At 38.2% G+C, this 22,416-nt stretch overlaps 1 protein-coding gene across 2 annotated transcripts; it reads right to left on the bottom strand.

Moving 5' to 3' along the window:
- Positions 1–717: 717 nt before the first annotated feature.
- On the bottom strand, positions 718–21,609 carry C1D (C1D nuclear receptor corepressor). 2 transcript variants are annotated; one of them, XM_043917620.1, is made up of 5 exons: positions 21,506–21,609; positions 6,415–6,561; positions 5,651–5,717; positions 5,148–5,203; positions 718–2,552 (listed from the first exon to the last, which is right to left on the bottom strand). In XM_043917620.1, exons 2-5 carry the CDS (start codon positions 6,550–6,552, stop codon positions 2,388–2,390), a joined length of 426 nt encoding a protein of 141 aa, XP_043773555.1. In that variant the 5' UTR covers positions 6,553–6,561; positions 21,506–21,609; the 3' UTR covers positions 718–2,387. The 2 variants fall into 2 exon arrangements, with proteins under 2 accessions (XP_043773555.1, XP_043773556.1); XM_043917621.1 differs by lacking the exon at positions 21,506–21,609 and adding an exon at positions 13,055–13,241.
- Between the last annotated feature and the right edge of the window lie 807 nt (positions 21,610–22,416).

Here is a 22,416-nt window from a genome sequence, read left to right as displayed (position 1 = left end):
ATAAGATGTAATTAACATCTAAACTTAGAGCAGACTGTCATTTGGAACAAACTATGTTAACAATAACTGTTTCATGGTCAAATAGATCAACCCATCACCCTTTATGATTCTGACTAGTTTAATGAGCACAACTTGTCATAAACTTTCCAGTAACTCTGAAAAACTGAACTTAATGAAAGATTAGTTTTTTTGTAATACTTTCTTAAAATAGAATAAAGGCCAGAGTAGTCTTATCTGGAACCTAACACAGTATTTAGCAATGTAAATGTCATTAGGTGTAATATCTGTGAAATGAATAAATAGAAAATAAGCAACCCAGTGCACTTACTATCATTCAGCTCTTTACTATGTGCTAAGCAATAGTATTTAAAATCATACCTAATAAAATGGAACACAATCAAACTGCTTTTTTTTACTTCTGATAAACACTTAAAAGAATTATTCACTAAAGAATTTCCAGTTTAAGAGAATAAAAAGCAGACCTGAAACTATCACAATACTGTTAACCAACTGTTGTTAACCAACCAACCAATATAAAATAGTTTAAAAAAAAATAAGAGAATGAAGAGCTGGACTTTCACAACCCAGTAACTTGGCCAATGATTTTCTGCAACTCTGTGACATTTTTCATTCAACCTTTTTTTCTTGATGAAGTGAAAAAACATACAGAAATGCAAGTCATAACCTTCTTTGCAATAAATAACAAAGCCACTACACTTGATATTAATAACATTTATTTCTCTCATGAAGTTACTTTTAAAAAATTGGAATTTAGAAGAGATAAAGGTAAAACAAGGAGTGAAATAACTATAAATGTTCTTCTACTTCAAAAATTGCCTGACATCTGAGCCAGAAGACTTCTGCATTCATCAGTGATTTCCTCTTCATGTGTCATAGAAAGAGTTCAACATGCTTTACAAAATCCATTATATTTTAAGACCATTTACAATATCTGCTATCATAAATCAAGAAATCCATTTATTCAAGGTTACTTATGGGGAATTAATCACACAGAAAATTTTAACAACTTCTTTTTCAAAAATTAAAGTACAAGTACTTTACTGTATTTGGCATTCCTATACATAATAATGTGAATTCAAAGACTGAAAGCATTAAAGGTATATAATTAAAATTCTTGGGCTTAGACATTTAAAAAGTTTTAATATTTAGAATTCTCACTAATAAATATTACAGAAAAACAAATCAGAATATAAATACAATGTACTCTCCTTCAGATTTCTCCTCTGATTAAGTGGCATTATATAACATACAAAGTTGTTCCAAAATACTTGTACATACTTGTTATACCCTCATAAATATTAAAAAAAAATCTGAAAAAATTGAGGCCAAGTTAACTACCGGCACTATGCACAAACAAAAACTCATGGATTCCTCCACTTCTAATAAGGACTTCTAAAACCGACCTTCCTAATTTCAAGGAAACATTTACTCAAAAGAGAAAAATTAAAAACAGGTCAGCCATACATTAATAGCTTTGATAGGGTATAGCTATTATGTCAAAATTCAGCCATCAATATACAACCTCATTTCCCATCTAAAGTTAATGAGAATGTATTTTACTTTAAATGGGACATAGTGGCAAAGTGCCAAGAATTAAAGAATAACCTTAAAGTCTTAATTTCATACTTCAAATACCACAAAAAGCAGTAATTCCCAAAATCATGAAAGCATAATGAAATAACTACAGAGAAAAAATGGACATTTAAGTCATTTCACTCTTTCTTAATATCATATAGTGAGAACAGATGTATTTATAACTTCAGCATACGTCATAAAATCATTATTCATTGAAATAGACAAATGTTTATGAGGAACATTTAAGTTAAACTTAATAGTTGCTTATAAAATGGCTTTGAAAGACTGACCTAAGCAAATAAGAGTCTGGTCAAGAGGCAGTAAAATATAAATATAAAATATACTACAATGTTGCTTGGGATTACATGTACACACTGCTGTAAATGTATGCATAAACGTAAAACGCATAACCAACAAGGATCTACTATATGGGAGAGGAGTTTGGGGGAGAATTGATTCATGTATATGTAGGGCTGAGTCCCTTCCCTGTCCACCTGAAACTATCACATTATTAATCAGCTATACTCCCATACAAAATAAAACATTTAAATATATATATATATACACAGCAATGTTAAAAACCTCATAGTGTTCTATAGAAAAACCAATAAAGATAACAATCTTTCTGGAGGGAAAAGTTTTTACCATTACGAATTTCAAATCCAAGTTTTATACATGAATTCAATAACGAATACATTTAAACCTTACAGTGCCACATAATCATCATCCATTTTGTGGAAAACAATAAAAATTATGTACTTTTAAAATATGTGTACATCAAAACTGAAAGGTTAATTTTTACTTTTTCCTTTATTGGCAACTTTGGATGCATTTTTAGGTTTTGGTTCCCAAAGGGCATTTTTTACAAATCTTGAAGCCGCACCCCTGTCCAGCTTGCCAGCCTTTTTCTTGTCTGTTATTTCCTTGACTCTGTTCATGTATACTCTGATTCTCTCCTTAAAAAAAAGAAAAAAAGGCAATAGATTAACCAAGCTGTTCACCACTACTAAGCTGTATTATACTACACCTCAGTTAAATTCAACAACTATGTATTTATTGCCTATTAAGTGGTGCTAGTTAAGTGCAAAGTGAACAGGATAAACATACTCCACTTTCTCCTGGAGTCTCAGTCTAGGGGAAACACAGACATTAGAAAGTCATTTCAGAAGTGTTCTGAGTGTTTCAAGAGGAAAACCTAGACACTACAGAGATAGAAACACTGAAATGTTTATATGTGGTTACACTAAATTTTTTAATTTACCTAAATCCATATACTATCTTGTACCTGAAGTCTATAATCTAAAATAGAACTTTCACAGGCTTACAGTATACAAACTAAATTCTCCAGAAATTAGGTGAAACAGGAAACAGCTAAGGCAGCATTTTAACTATTTGTTTTTTTGTGTTATCTTCTAGTGTCGCAATTAAACTAAGTAGAATGAAAATACAAGATCTTTTTAGCCAATGTCATAGTTCTGACTGATAAGCACATGATATTTTCTAATGAAATCTACGGCTCTTATCAGACTTTACACAGTGAGAAACATACTAGGTTTCTGTACCACTTTGAATCTTCTGAGGCCATTAATCAGAATAAAGGCTTATTTCTCTACTTCAATTAGAGAAACAAAGGTGTGAGAGCCACAAAATAGTAAATGATTGATCACCACTTAAAAGCAAGTTTCATTAAATTATCAAAACAGTTTTATAAACATACACATAAAAATGCAGAACCTTAGGATTTTTTAAGTTTGAAAAACTAACAACTCTACTCAAAACCCTCTCATGAGTTAAAGTCCTCACTCACACACCAGCCCAGCCCTCCCCAAATTGATCATCCTTCACAACACTACACCCTCTCTTCCCTCCAATCCCATCAAATGTTCACCTTGCTAATAGTTCAATAGTCATGACTGAAAATGGCAATCCTACTCAAGTAGTCCAGTGCCTCTTACCCTGTGCTACTTCTTTATCCCCGCAATATAACCTTCTAACATACTGTGTGTTCACACATACGTATTATGTGTTGCTTGTTTCCCACCACCAGATAGGGTGGCACCTGCCAAAAAGGCAGGCATATTTTAGTGGCTTTATTCCCTGAGGAGCTATCTCGCTTGGAAATAAAGCCTGGCTTCTAGTGGGCACTCAGATATTTTCTGAATGAATGAATTGACTATTTTCAATGCCTTTCCCCATTCATGATATAGACAGCAGATAGGCTTCTTCTCACACCCTAACTCTGTGATCAATTAGTGACATCTGTCACAAAGTCAGAAAAGGGGAATAGGTTTATGGATGCTGTTAATTTGTCCACCCTTGTCCAAAATACGAATGCACTCCTGCATAAAGTGGATTCTGAGGAGAAAAGAAGACAGATGATAGAATCAAGTACTAAACTACTCCAAATAACTTTGTTTTTAAGAGAAAAAAGAGGAATTTTATAAACGTAAAGGCTGCATTAGAAAGTTGAACACAGATGATACAGTGCATTCTTCCTAAGATTTAAGGCCAATCTCATTTGTCAAATCAAGATCTATGGACCATATTGCTTTATATATTTTGCTCTAAGTATTTTTCACAATTTCTGTATTTTAAAAAATATTTATTTTTTACTTTTCCTCCAAGAAATTTAAAAGAAGAAAAGGTCTCAGTCTGTACATTTAAAAATTGAAGACAACATATCTGGCTTTACTCATTTTTTTAAAATAAATGACCAAGTACTTTACTAAGTTATAAAATACATACATATCAACCGCCTTAAGACTTTAGAACAATAATACAGTGTCAAGTGTATTTCACATATATATTTACCTTATATTTTATAAACACAAAGAATAAATTTATTAACATTCTTATTCATAAAGCCAAGTCAAGAAGGTAACCTTATGTTTGATTTCTAAATTTTTTCTTTCAAATTGAATGATTTGATTAATTTTTGAAGTCAGCAAAAACTCCAAGATACCAGACCTTATATACTGTACTTATACATCTAAATGGAATACAAAGACAAACCTAGAAGATTTATTACAGGTTGTAAATATGTCACTAATGCAGAATTACTGGACAGTACACATACAACTGGTGCCAAAAAAGCTTTTAGCTTTGTTGCTGAACTGGATTCTTTACTGCTGAGAAAATGAATTAATGGAAGAATTGAAAAGGTGGAGGAGAAACTTTCCCGTCTTTGCTAGTAAATCAACTAGAATACACTTTTAAGAATTGTGTAAGAGTTTTCTTTTTTTTTAAAAAGGCAGTTGTAGAGATGAACAGGATTTCAAGAATTTATAGGAAAAATAATATAGAAGTTATAAATAATTACTAGAATCGTAACATTTTCCCATCCAGAGATATATATAATATATGGAACACCATTCTCTGACAAAGGTGAGAGAAAGAGAAACTAAAGACACAATGAAATCTGGGTCACTTTCATAATTTCAACCCTAAATAATTTCGTTCTCCACAATTAGCATGATAAAGGTACTCTAATTTTAACTGCAAGAACACTACAACAGACATATACACGTGAAATAAAAGAAATCAATCCTTACCAATTCCTGCTTTACTGGATGTTCCTTGGGATTGACTCCCTGAGTTGCCAAATAAACTACAAGAGAAAGAATTCATAGAATGAAATGGGTATATATTAATAAAGGCATTAAAGAAACTTGTTACAAAAAAAGAAATGTCACAGAAATGATTAATTAAATCTTAAATTATTCAACCTCTTTGTAATTCTAAATGTATGTGTGGCTCATAGGCATCTGGTATTCTGATTTAAAAGAAATAAATACTTGACAATTAAAACTGCCATAAAGTATGCTGCTGCTGCTAAGTCGCTTCAGGCGTGTCCGACTCTTTGCGACCCCATGGACTGCAGCCCACCAGGCTCCTCCGTCCATGGGATTTTCCAGGCAAGAGTACTGGAGTGGGTTGCCACTGTCTTCTCCGGCCATAAAGTATAACTGTATATAAACTGTTAGCATTTTTAAAATGTCACCTTTAACACAATAAATAATCTGCTTTATAATTAATTCCAAAGTAATATACATACCCCAAAACATTGAATTTAATGTGTAAGCAGAAACTAAATCCACTTTTGCCTGTTCAAGTGGGTCCAACTATTAAAAAAAGAGAAAGAGAAAGAAAAAAGAAATATAAACTTTGAGTACCATCAAATATTTTAAACGCTAACCAAGCACAATGTATCAAAGAAATGCTTTTTTCACTTCCTATAATCCAATAACCAAATAATCTGGAAATAATTTGAGAAAGTAAAGTTTTGTTAACTGATGATTTTTGCCCACAAATTTTCACTTCAGGGTATCATCTTTAGTTAAACAAGGAATGTGTAAAATTCAAAAACAAAAAAAAGAAGTTCTTTTGAATTACTTTAATTTCAGGAGTTACAATCTGGGCTTTGTATGTCAAAAGTAATTTGTCAATATAAACATTGTACATGATGCATTTATGTATAAGAAGCAGGCTAAAATGCTTAGGCAATACCAAAGACAGAAGAAACATAATGAGATTTGTTTTAGACTGTCAAAGTCAATTTACTCTTTCTGTCCTATAGAGTTTCCAGAAACCCTGATAACATCACAGTAATACTTAAAAGGTCAAAGATAAGAGTCTGTCAGAAAGAATGTGGGGAGTGCTTTTTTTAATTCAAAACCAAGTCAAAATAAAAATATAGTTAAGAGGCATTTTCTAAGGTTGGAGTTTTGTTGTATTTTCCCCCTAAAGATATCTAAACACTTAAAAACATAGAGGGGAGAAAAAGGGGGAAAGGGGCATAATAGAAATTACTTGAAATACCTTCTGCAACAACTCATTTCTAGAAACAGACATCATGGTCTTCAGCATTTCATCCACAGCACCAATGGAATTCTCAAATGCTGATAAATATTCATGAATTTCTACTGGATAGTCTTCATTAATTCCTTCACCTGCCATTACGATCAACTGGAACAAAATTAAATTCTTAAAATTCACATTGGAGACAGAGATTGCTCACTAGGTTATTAAAAAAATCAATAGGTCATATCATGTGTCTCAAAACTGCTAAAGGAGTTAAAATCTGAAGATAATTTAACTAATCTTAGAATATAATTCTGGAGCAACCATGTTCAAACTTACCCTCTTCTTAAGTTGCTTGGTGGGGTCAGGGGCGGCGGGGGTGGGTGGTGAGAAAGAGGGGGGTCCCAGGAGGGGACCCACCCAAGTTCATTAATGCTACACCTATCAATCCCTCAATGCTTCTCAATAACTGAGACATGACTACCAAATATGTTATATCAATGATAAATACTCTACATTTTGAAAAATCTTTGTTGATGTTAAAAAAATAAAGAAAGAAAGTGAAGTCGCTCAGTCCTGTCTGACTGCGACCCCATGGGCTGCAGCCTACTAGGCTCCTCTGTCCATGGAATTTCCCAGGCACGAGTACCGGAGTGGGTTGCCATTTCCTTCTCCAGGGGATCTTCCTGACCCAGGGATTAAACCCGGGTCCCCTCCTGCATTGCAGGCAGACACTATCATCTGAACCACCAGGGAAGCCAAGGGCTGGCTGATGTTAAAGACTAAGCAAAGCAATGAAAGTGTGGTAAGTAAATATATCCTACCCCCTAATGCTTGTCGAAAACAATGATAAGCAAAGCACTTTCTTTGGAAAACATATTTTAGCACTTCTAAATTCAGGCATTGAATTTAGAATTTGAATTAGGCATTTGAACTCAGCATATTAAACCAAAAAATTAGAAATCTTGGGTCTGAAGTACCTTACAATCATTTATCACTAAAATCACTTTTCAAGCCTATATTTATATGTATATATACATATTCCTTAAGCTTAAAATATTAATAAGAAATTCAAGAGGCCATAAATCAGATAAAGCCTATAAGCAGAAAAGAGGAAACTTAGGAGAAATAAACTACATGGTTTTTATTTAGGCCAGAGCATACCTTGACAGCCCATTAGTTAAAATTCATATTACCTTATAACAATATTTAATATCTATATGAGAAAAAGAAAACTCCACATCACTGTATTTAATATCATTATCTAAGATCAAATTTCAGAAGCAATTCCAAGCCATATGTACCATCCTTAGGTTAAAAAAATGTTATTAGCTGAAAATTCCTCCTTCGTTACATCACTAAGGAGAACATCAAGAATGTGTAAAAGAGCAAAGAGCATAACCAGTTTGAAGTAAACAGACTCAGGCTTTCCATCTTGCCTGCTCACTGGCTTTGTCACCTTAGATAAATCACTGTATCTCTCTGGGCCCCAAATACCTCATTCATATAAAAAGGCAGTTGGTCTAATGATCTGTAAAGTCCCTAACAGTTCTAAATGTTATGACTATGTCATTTAAGCTTTAAAAGTACTATTTGATTATTTAGTCATAATACATCAACATTTCGATTCAACAAGTCTAGAGACATCTGGTTTCATTTAAAATTAAAAAAAAAAAAAAAAGATGAAGTCCAGGAGACAATCACTACACATGCTATAAAATTACTATCAACTACTGTGCAAACAGCAATTAAACAAAGGACTATGAGAAAAGAAAACCACACAGGAGAGAGTGTGACTTCCTGTTTCAAAAGGCTAATAACTACAACCATGGATTTGCCTCTCATCCCACCCCCCAAAAATCTCTCCAAAATGACAGAAGAAATACAAAAATAAATCCACAGTAACGCTGGAACAAAGAAGCGCACCTATCCATCAGCAGACCTCAATAGCAGACATTTTTATAAACTAAACAGCAAATGAGATTAGACTGATAGGAAACAGAAGCAAGGAGAATAGAGCCTTTACAGACCAAATAGGAGAACCCAGAAACAAACCCAAGATGAAGGACAGTAAGAGCTGAACCCTGAGGGCTGAAAGCAGCTGAGCCAACCTCCAGATGTGCAAAAGGACAGCTCCAGCATCTACTGTCCAGATAAACATGTAAGACATAAATATAGAGATGGTACTTTTCGTTACATAGAATTTTAAACCAATAAATTTGAAAAATCTGACTAATAAGGATGAGGTACCGGGTCGGGGAGGGAACCCAGTTATCAAATCTAACCTAAAAGGAAGTATATAAACCAAATAGATCATTAACGACAGACCAAAAAAAATTTTTAAGAAGTCAAAAATCTATGCTCCTAAAAAGTTCCAAGTCTAGAAGATATTACAGGTAATTTCTTCCAAACCTTCAAAAAACAGTTAATCCTTATGGTATTTAACTGTTTAAGAACACAAAAAGAGATGAAAAACTTAAGATACCTATTTCATGACATACACAAAAATAAACTCCAGATGAATTTAAAGGTAAATTCTGTATAAATGTATTAAAAGATTATATAAAATATTTACATGATCCAAATGAAACCCAAATGCTATAAAAGGAAATGGCTGACAGACTTAACTACATAAAAACTGAAAAAAAAAATATGTATTGTAAAAGTATACCTTAAGCAAAGTTAAAAGGCAAGAAACAGTCTGGGAGAAAATATTTGCCAAAACACAACAAAAGATTAGTTAGATGATATAAAAACTTCCTACAAAGCATAAAAGATTAAAATAATGAAAATCTCACTCATAAGACCGGCAATAATTTTAAAGACTGGCAAAATTCGGCATTAGCAAGGGTTTACACTAGAGGCAGAATATAAACTGGTACAGATTTCTTAAATGCACACATTCTTTGACTCAGGAAATTCTCTTTAGAAAGCAGCCTACAGAAATCCTTGTATGCATGCATAAAAAAATTGTTAAAATGGACTCCTCAAACTTTTCAAGTGGAACTCTGCCTCTCGTCCATTTTTCTCCCTGGTGGGGTCATTACCCATCAACTTAAAACCTTTCATCCTCCATCTTAAACAAGAAACAAACACCTTGACTTCATATCCCCCACTCCAGCTAAAGTCCCATATTCCATCTCCCTTTCAGAACAAACTCATATCAAATCACTTTGATATATACCTGAAACTACCACAATATAAATCAACTATACCAGGTGGCTCAGTGGGTAAAGAATCCGCCTGCAATGCAGGAGACACAGGAGACGAGGGTTCATTCCCGGGGTCAGGAAGATCCCTTGGAACAGGGCATGGCAACCCACTCCAATATTCTTGCTGGAGAATGCCAAGGACAGAGCAGCCTGGCGGGCTACAGTCCATAGGCTCACAAGAGTCAGAAAGGCTCACAAAAGAGTCGGACACGACTGAAGCAACTGAGCGCACATATACTTCAATTAAAAAAAAAAAAACTGATCTTGCTTACTGAGGTCTTCCGCATTTCATTTTATGGCAACTCCACCTTTTCAACTGCTCAGGCCTGCTGGATCATTGAAAAAGCAAGAGAGTTCCAGAAAAACATCTATTTCTGCTTTACTGACTAAGCCAAAGCCTTCGACTGTGTGGATCACAATAAACTATGGAAAATCCTGAAGGAGATGGGAATACCAGACCACCTGACCTGCCTCCTGAGAAACCTGTATGCAGGTCAGGAAGCAACAGTTAGAACTGGACATGGAACAACAGACTGGTTCCAAACAGGAAAAGGAGTACGTCAAGGCTGTATATTGTCACCCTGCTTATTTAACTTATATGCAGAGTACATCATGAGAAACGCGGGGCTGGAAGAAGCACCAGCTGGAATTAAGATTGCTGGGAGAAGGATCAATAACCTCAGATATGCAGATGACACCACCCTTATGGCAGAAAGTGAAGAGGAACTAAAAAGCCTCTTGATGAAAGTGAAAGAGGAGAGTGAAAAAGTTGGCTTAAAGCTCAACATTCAGAAAACTAAGATCATGGCATCTGGCCCCATCACCTCATGGGAAATGGATAAGGAGACAGTGGAAACAGTGTCAGACTTTATTTTTTGGGGCTCCAAAATCACTGCAGATGGTGACTGCAGCCATGAAATTAAAAGACGCTTACTCCTTGGAAGGAAAGTTATGACCAACCTAGATAGCATATTAAAAAGCAGAGACATTACTTTGCCAATAAAGGTCCATCTGGTCAAGGCTATGGCTTTTCCAGTGGTCATGTATGAATGTGAGAGTTGGACTGTGAAGAAAGCCGAGCACCGAAAAATTGATGCTTTTGAACTGTGGTGTTGGAGAAGACTCTTGAGAGTCCCTTGGACTGCAAGGAAATCCAGCCAGTCCCTCCTAAAGGAAATCAGTCCTGGGTGTTCATTGGAAGGACTGATGCTGTAGCTGAAACTCCAATACTTTGGCCACCTCAAGCGAAGAGTTGACTCATTGGAAAAGACCCTGATGCTGGGAGGGATTGGGGGCAGGAGGAGAAGGGGACGACAGACGATGAGATGGCTGGATGGCATCACCAACTTGATGGGCATGAGTTTGAGTAAACTCCGGGAGTTTATGATGGACAGGGAGGCCTGGCGTGCTGCGATTCATGGGGTCGCAAAGAGTCGGACACGACTGGGAGACTGAACTGAACTGAATGAAAGTTACAGAATGATCCTTGACTCTTCTCTCCTACCCTATCTTTAAAACATTCAGAATCTAACCACATCCTACCACTTTCACTGCTACCACCCTGGTCCAAACTAGTCTGAGCCATCATTGTGTCTTGCTGGGATTGTTTCAACAGCCTCCTAAACGGCCTCCTTGTTTCTTTTCCAATAGTTTATTATCAAGAAAGCAAACGATCATCCCAAATCCAAGTCAGACTCCCACAAGCCTCTGCTTGGAAACCTTTAAAGGCTTGCTGCTTCACTCAGGATGAGACGAAGTCCTTATGTTGACTGAAAAAGCCATGACTCTCTGCTACTTCTTCTGTGACCTTATCTCCTCTCACTCTGCCCCAGCTCACTCCACTCCCGCCATGAAGGCCTCACTGCTCTTCTCATCGGGCTCACCCCTACCTCAGAGCCTTTGGACTCCTCTCCTTCCTAGAAACGTTTCTCCAGAACCAGTGGCTTCAGAGCTCACGACTTCACCTTTGCTACATCTCTCCTCAAATGCTGTCTACTACTTATAAAGCTTTCCTGACCACCCTATTTAAAATGCACACCCCTCCTCTCATTCCAGAGCTTCCTATCTCCTTCTCCTACAGTCCTCAACAGCATCTGATGTATTTCATTTATTGTCTGTCTACCTCCAAAAGACAGTAAATATTGACACATGAGAGCAGGAATTTTTGTGTCTTGTTCATTAGCACTGCCAGGCAGTTGATACACATTTGTTGAATGAAGAAACTATATAGAACAAAAACTGAGAATAATCTAAATAGTCATTAACAGGGGAACAGTTAAGTGTATTACACCACATCCATCCAAGATAATAGTAAAAATAAAGAAGTTAATCTTTACATGCTGCTGCTAAGTCACTTCAGTCATGTCCAATTCTGTGCGACCCCACAGATGGCAGCCCACCAGCCTCCTCTGTCCCTGGGATTCTCCAGGCAAGAATACTGGAGTGGGTTGCCATTTCCCTTCCCAACCTTTATATAGTAATACACAGTAAGTTGTGAAAAAAGTCATAGAACATATTCTGTAACACATAACACAGATGCAATTAAATATATGTAGATACATGGTGCTGAAGAAGACTCCTGAGAGTCCTTTGAACAGCAAGGAGATCAAGTCAGTCAATCCTATAGGAAATCAACCCTAAATATTCACTGGAAGGACTGATGCTGAAGCTGAAGCTCCAACACTTTGGCCACCTGATATGAGGAGCTGACTCACTGGAAAAGACCCTGATGCTGGGAAAGATGGAAGGCAAAAGGAGAAGGAGGTGGCAGAGGATGAGATGGTTAGAAAGCATTACTGATTCAATGGATGTCAATTTGAGCAAACCTCCGGAGACAGTGAAGGACTGGTGTGCTGCAGTCCACGGAGTGGCAAAGAGTCGAACATGACTTAGTGACTGAACAACAACAAATGCTGAAAAACCTCTGGAAGGAGACATACAAAATCAGCCATTCTCTCTCAGAAGGGGCAGGAATTAGGGGATGGGATCAGCGCGGACTCATGTTATTCACTCTTCACTCTTCATTGTTCAAACTTTGTTATTTCAAAACACATGTATTAAAATCATAACAAAAATAAACAATCATTAAATTTAAAAAGGCACACTTTAATAATGCATTTTGGCTTTTAACAAATACTGTAAGCATAGAAAACACAAAAAGACCTTTATTTAAATGTGAAATTTTTCATCTGATTTTTCTATTAGAAAATATTTCCCCTCAAGAATCATGACATAGATTTTTCCTGCAATTATTCCCTGTCCCTAAGCCCCAACAAGCAAGTAGTTATTTATTGTTGAAATGGGTTAGGGTGAACACTGAAAGCAAGGCAGCAAGTAAGAATAATGACTCTCATTAAATCTGAACCAAACCACTTGCCTTTTTCCTAACTAAAAAACAAAGGCAATGTAGATTGGAAAATAAAGATTGTTCTAATACCAGAAATTACCTCCAATTCAAATGATTTCTTCAAACATTTTACACAGACAGTTCCTGAGTATCTGCTCCTCCCACAGGAAGCACTGCAAGGAAGGAGCTGCAGTCACTGCCCTCTGTCCCCTTCGTTACTCGGATGCCGTGATGAAGCTGTGAACGGACAGAATCAGGAGCAGCAGCCAACATCTGAACTCCACCGCCTGTGAACCGGGCATTACTCTCAGCCATCCACACACAATTCTTCATTTACTCCTCACAGACTACACATGGAACCACACGAGGTTCCGTAACTTGCCCAAGATTGTGCATGGTGAAACTCCAAAGAGAAAGAAAAACAGAACTCACCCACTGCTCCTCACTCCCTGGCTGGTGCCATAGGCAGTCCTCACCCCTCTACCTTCCTTCTAGAGTGTCGACCGCAGAAGTGGAGAAAGTGGAAGAGGGCCGGAGAGAAGCTGCCTCTCTCCTTCTCTCAGGAATGTCTGGCTGAGACGCAGGGACAGAGGGCAGAATCCCTACCAGCAACCCCTACAGGATGAAATGCCATTCCTTCCCTCCACTCCCGCCAGTGATGAGAGCCACAACACCCACCAGAGAAAAGGAGGGGGACAGGACATCATCCCTGACCTCCTCCCCTCCATCCTCTGCTCCAGGGAGCTCAGTGCAGCCAGGAACCTGGAGTCATCCTCACCCTTCCTCAGGTCCCAGTCCCACCAGTCCTGCCAATTCAGCCTCTTAATCTCCTTGAGCCACAAGCTCTCCTCCGTTCTCACTAAATTTCACTAAGTCATTTAAGGCAGTCTCCCTACTGTCAGTTTTTCTCCACTCTCAACTTTAAGATGTTACAAAACATGACTTTTCTGTAACGATAGTCTGGTCATGGTACACCCCTGCTTCAAATAACTGCATTAGCTCCCGGCTACCTTGAAGATAAATTCCAAACCCCTTATATGGATGTCAAGCTCATTTCCAGTGGCCCCTATTTGTCTGAATAGCCTGTTTCATTTTTCCCCTCCTCCAATCCTACGGCTGTAGCCACCATGGCAACTTTCCAAGTATGTTTTGCCCATCTGGTTCTCGACACAGGAACCGCCCTTCCCACTTCACTCTGTACTAACCCTGCTTATCTTTGCAGGTAAGATCAGGTTTCCTTTAGTGGATAAGACTTCTCTGAGCGACATCCTTCCATTCTCTCCATCTAGGTGAGCACGACTACACGTTCTCATGTCACCTAAAACACGATCTGGTGACACCTGCTGATTTACTTCACTTTGATTACAAGCCCCCTGAGGAGGTGGTGTCATACTGATGTGTCACCAGAATGGCTTTATGTCTCAACTTGCCCATGACAGTCCTCATTTACGCCTGCTGTTTCAGCTTATCATCTGCTCTGCTCCCCATTTCTCTCTCAGAAGTCCCAGTCTGAGCAACAAATTATAGGGTTACCCTAAACAAAAGGAGATTCTCACTACTCCTCACCTGACTTTGTCAGAGAACAGGAGAGCCGAGGAAGTGGCTCCCAATACCAGCTGGGGTTCAACCACAGCAGCAGAACCAGTAGGAGGTAGCTTGAAGAGATGTACTATTGCAAGAAACTGGTTCGTGCAATTGTGGAGGCTAGCTAAGTAACACTGAAACCTGCAGGGCAGGCAAGCAAGAAAGAACATGCTGGAACTCTTGGCTGCAAGCCAAAACTGCTATCCACAGGTGGAACTTTTTCGTCAAGGAAGCCTCAGCTCTGCTTCTAAAGCCTTCCAATTAACTGGATCAAGCCCACTCAGATTACCTAGAATAATTTCCTTAAAGTCAACTGTTTGTGTATTTCAATTATATCCACAAATACCTTCAGAGCAATGCCTAGTGTGGTGCTGGACTGAATGTCTGGGGGCTGCAGCCTAGCCAAGCTGATGAATCTAAAAGACCATCACACTGCTGTAAGCCTCCAGAACTACAGCCAGAAAAGGTATATTCCTGGCATCACAAATTGCTGCTCTGACAGCATTTTTCCACAATAGCCATGTTATTGATGACCATCAGGTACCCAAGTAACAAAACCAGAGTTCAAATTCCAGTTAACAAATGTGGAAGAAACGATAACTTTTAAAAAAATAAATAAATAAAGAAAAATAAAAAAATTTTTTTTAAAATCATCATTTTGTAACCCCTAGTGAAATTACTGACTCAGATACTGATCACAGATAAAAGGGGAAGCTTACAACAGAAGAGTAAGACTGTTAATACCTGAACCCACAAATGACTCTGCACCACCCCAAGCAGGACATAAACACATCATGAACCTCCTGATGTGAAGCACTGTGACAAACACAGCACCATCCGTATGGCACTTCCGACTCCCCTGAGAAGCTGAATCTGAATATAATTGAGCCTGTGGCGCTAACTTCCAATTTACAGAAAATATGGAAGATAGAGAAGTTCACACCACAAGAAAGCAAATACACAAATCTGGAATGAGAAATACTGGACAGGAAAACTGACCTGATTTCCATAACAGGTAAATGGCATAAAGAAAAACTAAGAAAAGGGAGAGAAGGGAGAGAAAAAAACAGATCTACCTTTAAATCTAACAATCAAACGGAATGTGCAGACCTTGTGTGGATCTTGATTCAAATAAATTGAGTGTAAAAAGATATCTTTGAAAGAAAGAATCCTGAATCTGGATCAGGTATTGGATGACACTAAGAAATTATTCAGAATTTTGCTAGGAAATTAGAATTCAGCTATAAAAATGACATCACAGTTACATAAGAAAACACTCCTATCAGACACTGATTGACACACATGGGCTTCCCAGGTGGTGCAGTGGCAAAGAACCCGACTGCCATGCAACAGATGCAGGTTCGATCCCTGGGTCAGGAAGATTCCCTAGAGGAGGAAATGGCAACTCACGCCAGTATTCTTGCCTGGAAAATCCCATGGACAGAAGAGCCTGGCAGGCTACAGTTCAAGTGGTCACAAAGAGTCACACGCGACTGAGCACACACACACACAAACACAATAACGTATATGGGGTAAAATTAAAGAACATGTTGAATTTATCTTAAAAAAAAAAAAAAAGCTAGTCTTCACGGATTAATCATGCTTTGAGAACAAAGTTAAGAACCCAAGTAGAATAGTTCTATTAGAAATATTAGATAGTCAACCCATCAATTAACTTTTTGAATATAACCTAGTCCATAAATTGGGGAACACCTACATAGAAAGTATAGTCTAGAATACTCGACTACAATCTCATTCTAATTCCAAATATAATCTGGACTGAGGGGAACATAGGTTACTGGGTGTTCACCAGCTGTGATAGTTGCCGAACAACTTACAGAGCCAGTGGCCTCAAAAGAGGTTTATATTACTAACATTTCCAACAAATGCTTTGTTCCAGTATCTATTACTTTCATAATGTCACAAATTTCCTTCTTAAAAAAACCCTGATGCCGTACATTTTACCTGGTCCTTACAAAAATGTATGATGCAAAAATAAACAAACCAAGCCTACAGTCAAATGAAAAACTAGGGGAAAATATTTGCAACATAAAGACAGATAAAAGAAGCCTCTGCAAATCAACTTAACAACAACACACAAGAATATCTGCAATTTTAAAGCAACTATACTCCAACAAAAATAAAATAGGGGGGGGGAAAAACCTACAACCCAAAAGAAAAATGAACAAAGAAAATCAGCAGTTCACATATAAAGGAATCCAGATGACCAAGAGGCATAAAGAAAGCTACTCAATCTTACTCATAATTAAAGAAACATAAATCACCAGAACAAGATGCCATTTTTCACCTGTCAAACAAGCAAAAATCAAAAAGATTGATAGTACTTAATATGGGCAAAGGTGAGGAGAAACAGCCTTTCATTCACTATTAATTGGAGTGTAAACCAAGCATTCTGGGGTGCTAACTTGGCCCTATGCTTTAAAATTGTATATGCACAAAGTCTTTGACCCAGCAATTTTACCTCTGAAAACGTACATTTTCACACAATATAATGTTTAAGGATGTCCACTGCAACACTTCTTAAAATACACTTTAAAGCAAGAAACAACTTCCATGCTCATTAGTAGAACTGGCTACATAACTTATGAAATATTCCTTCAATAAAATACTGTGTAGCAGAGAAAAATAAGAAGCAGAGCTTCAATTCCTGAAATATATTAAGTGAGCAAAAACTGAAGAATAGCATTTATAGTACAACCCACTTGTTTTTAAGAAGAAAGAAATGAGTGTGGAGGTATACTTCTTTATGTAAGTTTCTTAAAAAATACAAAAGAGACCCTTAACTAGGGTTACTTCTGGGAAAACAAAGCAGTACAGTGAAGGAGCACATTTTATGTCATACTCTCAGAACTAAGATTTCTAAATAATATCTGTAATACAACAGTACATACGTATATAAACAAAAATTTCAACTATCTGAAATTCTGATTTTACTTTAGTCCCAAATATGCCAGATAAAATGTCATTTCCACCCAGCTTAGCAATTACAATCAAACCTACATTCTTTAGTTCTGTTATATTCAAAGAACCATATGAATGGATTGCCTTCACTACACCTAAATTTTCTAGCTACCCTAAGACCACTTTCTTCATGTTCTCAAGGTATAAGAGCCTTTCTAGCCTCGTTCTCTGTAGAAGCTCCTCCCTGAGTTGTTGGGGAACTCCCAGCCACCACCCTGTCTGGCCTGCTCCCTCATTAACAATGCTTTCTCAAGGAAGCCTTCTCTCTTGCCTTAGATTAAGTTATATCCACTGCTGATGCAGTCTCACAGCACCATATTTTTCTCCGTATCATTGTTGTTATTTTGTATTTCTGTGATTTGATTAATGTCCATCATCCACACTGGACTGTAAGCCCCTTGGTGCAAGGCAAGTCTGCTCACATACATTCTAAGTGTCAGGGCAGCATATCATAGAGGCTGAATAAATATCTATTAAATAAATGACTCCTGAGTATCTGGCTTAGAGTCAACGCTGTGCTGTGCTTAGATGCTTAGTCATGTCCGACTCTTCGCTACCCTATAGACTGTAGCCTGCCAGGCTCCTCTGTCCATGGGATTTCCCAGGCAAGAACACTGGAGTAGGTCGCCATTTCCATCTCCAGGGATCTTCCCGACCCAGGAATCAAAACAGGGTCTCCTGCACTGCAGGCGGATTCTTTACCACCTGAACTACCAGAGAAGCCCACAGTCAACGCTAAGTAAATGTTACACAGTCACATGGCATTGAGGCCTATGTGGTGGGAAAAGAGTTCGTGTGTCATGTGCATATGTGAGTGTGCATTCATGAGTTTGTGCATATGTGCTCAGTCATGTCCAATTCTTTACAAGCCCATGGACTGTAGCCAGTCAGGTTCCTCTGTCCATGGGATTATCCCAGCAAGAATACTGGAGTGAGTTGCCATTTCCTCCTCCAGGGAAGCTTCCTGACCCAGGGATCGAACCCGAGTCCCCTGTGTTGGCAGGTGGATTCTTTACTACTGAGCAATCTGGGAAGAAAATAGGGATAAATAAAGCAACTGTCAGGCAATCGAGAAAGGACTCAGTTGAAGTAGGGTATCATTAATTTGGGTCTTTTGTAAATTTATTTAGGAGGGTTCAGTGGGCCTGCAGCAAGAATGGTAATACAAAATGAGGCACTGGCTAACGGACACAAGAGAAAGGGCTTGCAAAAGCATCTTTAACAGCTGACTGGGAGGTATGGTCTTGAAGGGAGAGAAGGACGGCTTCTTCCTCTGCTTGGAATACCTCCTCCCCTGATTTCCTCCCCTGTCTTCTGGGCCTAATAAAACCTATTAATCTTTTAAAACCCATGTCAAATGCCCTCTTCTTTATAAAGACTTCCATATCTCCCAAGCAAAAGTAGTCTCTTATTCCTTTTTGTTCCTAACATTTACCATACTGTTGTCATTTATCCATCAATAACACTCCTTCTCATGTTTATCAAGATAAACCTGAAAATGTCAATCCTCACTTATCTGACCCATAACCTGCATCTGACAACAGTGAACACGTTACTCCACCCTGAATTCCACAACACTAGCCTCTCAAAATTGTCCTTGTCCCCGGATGGCTGTTCTTTCTGTCTATTTTGTTGGGTCCTTATGCCCCAAACCTATAAAAGCCAAAATGCCTAAGGACTCAGGTCTAATGCTTTTCTGTTTACAGTCCTTTGGCACCTGCCTCCAGTCTCACAATTTTAATTACCATCTCACTACTCCCAACTGACCTTTTCCACTAATGACTTCCCCACTGAATTCCAGACCTGGTACTCAATTGCCTATAGCATCTCCACCTGGATAACTAACAGACATCTCAAACTTAACATATCATAATAAGCTCCCAATTCTTCCTCACAAGCCTGTTGCTCCCATAGTTTTCCACTTCTCGGTTAATGGGAATTAACCCTTCTAGTTGCTCAAAGTCCCAAACCTGGACAGCTCTTTTACAATCCACACTCAATCCTTAAGCAAATCTGTTAGCTTTACCTATGAAGTACAGCCAAAATTGAAAGGCTACGCACCAGTCACTTCTTTCAGCTGTGAAGACACTATCTCCTCATCTGAATCAATACAACACCTTCTTAATTAGTCTCCTGGCTTTGCCCTACCCCTCTCTCCAACAAGCTGCTCTTAACACAGAGGGCAGAGTGATCCTGTTAAACACCTAAGTCAGATCATGTCACTCCTCTGCTCAAAACTCTCCACTGGTTATTTCCCAATCTATCTCCACATGATTATGTAACATAAAGTCTTGCCACATATTAAGTATTTGGTAACTATCTGTTCATTAACTAAAAACAATGAAAGTAAACTGGAACCAAATTTTGGAGAATCTCAATACCAGATTAGGATAGTCACCATGTGGATTCAAAAGAAGATATACAATAATGTATATATACAATATATACATTATACAAGATATACAATAATGTATCCCGGGGCTGTTTCTATCCTTATGCCAAGCACAGTTACATATAATTAGGAACTAAATCAGAAACAAATCAATATACTATTTGGAGGAAAACTAAAGAGATCTCTGCAGATGTTGCATCAGAATTCTATAAACATAATGACTTTTTTGCACAGCATTACCTTAGAAAATAACAGTGAACCGTCCATACAAGGATCTCTCCAAAAATTGTCTTTAACAGACAGTCCATGCTAGTGTCACTTGTAACTCTCCTTCATATTTAAGTAAAATCCCAGAGAAAAGGTAGAGATGCTAACCTCTAAAAACAAAATTATCCCGAGGTCTCATAATAGAAAAAGATATAAAGTACAAAGATGTTGCTTAAGATTGAGACAAATAATTAAATCGGATTACAATGAAATTAATTCTACTGTTAATTCCAAAGTTTCATTCGAAGTGTTTTCATAATTATTCATGTGAAGCAGCAAAATTACCTTCCAAAACTATGGAATTTGCTTATGACAAGATTCTCATCTCAGGTGTACTGTGCAGGTTAAGTGGACAATACAGGTAAAGTTTTTAGAACAATGCCTGTCTCAGGACTCAATATATTAATCAGTAATATTAGTTTTTATTTTACCAATGTGAAAATGTTCAAACACCCAACCCACTGGGGGCTGCTTAGAGCCACACTTGCAAGGTCAACAGTTTGGAAACAGTCACTAACTGAAATATGACATATAAACTGTTTTGATTATTTTGAAAAACCACTGTTCACATTATCATTATTTTCTCTTTCAACAATATCATTTCCATCAATCACAAACGGTTCCCGGAGTTTCAATAGGGATTATTTGGTTATTTCCGGATCCAAAGTCAACATTCGGCTAAGTCTCGGGTCACTCTACTATCAGTCCAAAAAGATTAACAGGTGGGCAGCAAACATCTCATTGGGACAGAGACATCTTTATCAAGCCAAAAATGAACTGCAGTCAACAAACAGCAAGACATTAAAGATATTTTCAAACACAAGTTTGAATCGCACTATTCCTGGACCACAAAGAAAAACACTTTTAAAAGATTCCATTAGAATTCAACTTAGGATCAAAATTAGCTTCCCATCTCAGGTGGGTTAATATTGCTGCAGCAGGCAGGGAATGATCATGTACTTAAATGATAAAGGCGGATAACAAGGGAAAGCTACTCTCCTACACCTTCCACTTCGACTTTCCTCTCTCAACCAGGTTTGAAAGCAGCAGAAAATTAACGGAGAAGTCACGAGCTTTTAATTTCTCCACCCACCAATACTTGAGAGGCGGAGCTAACAGCCGAAAAAAAGCGAAAGGTTAAGAAAGCGGAAGTGGGGGTCCTGCAATGGACCCCCATTGCAGGTTACCCCAACACTCGCACTCGCGGAAGGCTAGACAGCACGGCTCCACTTCTCACAGTCAGCGGGAGCGTGACAGGGGGCTCCCAGGAGAAGCGGGCTTAGACAGAAGCACGACAAAAATTCCAACCCCAGTTCAGAATAATACCTCACGGGCCTTCGACGTCTGCCTTCCGGAAAGCAGTCGGCAGTGGTGACGTCAGTGGCGCGCCGGCTCTACGAGCCAGGCGAGCGGCGCTCTCCGATGACCTCACGCTTCTCGCCACACCCCTTTAGCCCCTTCCCTTCCGCCCTCAAGGGCGATCTTCTCTGACCCCACCGTCTGAAGCTGTGGGAGGGAATGGGTATGCTGGGGGTGCGGGGCGCCGGTCCGTTTTTCTAGATTTGTATCCCTGGTGCCTCAGACCGTAGAGAATCTGCCTGCAATGTAGGAGACCCTGGTTGGATCCCTAGGTGGGGAAGATCCCCTGGAAAAGGAAATGGGAACCTACTCCAGAATTCTTGCCTTGAGAATTACATGGACAGAGGAGCTTGGTGGGCTACGGCCCATGGGGTCACAGAGTCGGACAGGTCTGAGCGACTAACACTTTCAACGCATACCACAATACAAGTTGAGCCTATTTAACCAGAAAAAAATGTTAGTTACTAAAGCTTTGTCCTGGTTTTTATTTTACGTCTGCTGAAACTCATTTCAGGGCATAGGGTCTTATTACATTCCTATTTTCCGCCTCTATTAGCTTCAACAGCAGCTTTCCAAGTTATCCGTGGTGAGAGGACGGATTTCCAATCTATCCATCACCCAGAGATACTTTTGTAAAATACAGTAAAAATACATTATTTGAAAAACTGCTGGGGGTGAGGGGAAGATAGGCAAAATACAAGCCCAGACTTCAAATTATTTCAATAAGCAGAGAACTACATTTCAACAAATACAATCAAACGAGCATAGGGGAATTGCGAAGACTGTACATATTGTTCATTCTTACATTCCTGATTATTTCACAATCATGATTAACAAATTTATGTATGAAATACGATTCCATATTTTAAACGCCTATA

The sequence above is a fragment of the Cervus elaphus genome, chromosome 11 (genome assembly GCF_910594005.1).
Source record: "Cervus elaphus chromosome 11, mCerEla1.1, whole genome shotgun sequence".
Taxonomy (NCBI): domain Eukaryota; kingdom Metazoa; phylum Chordata; class Mammalia; order Artiodactyla; family Cervidae; genus Cervus; species Cervus elaphus.
Note: the sequence above shows the minus strand (reverse complement) of the source record. Positions and strands in the feature narration are given on the sequence as shown.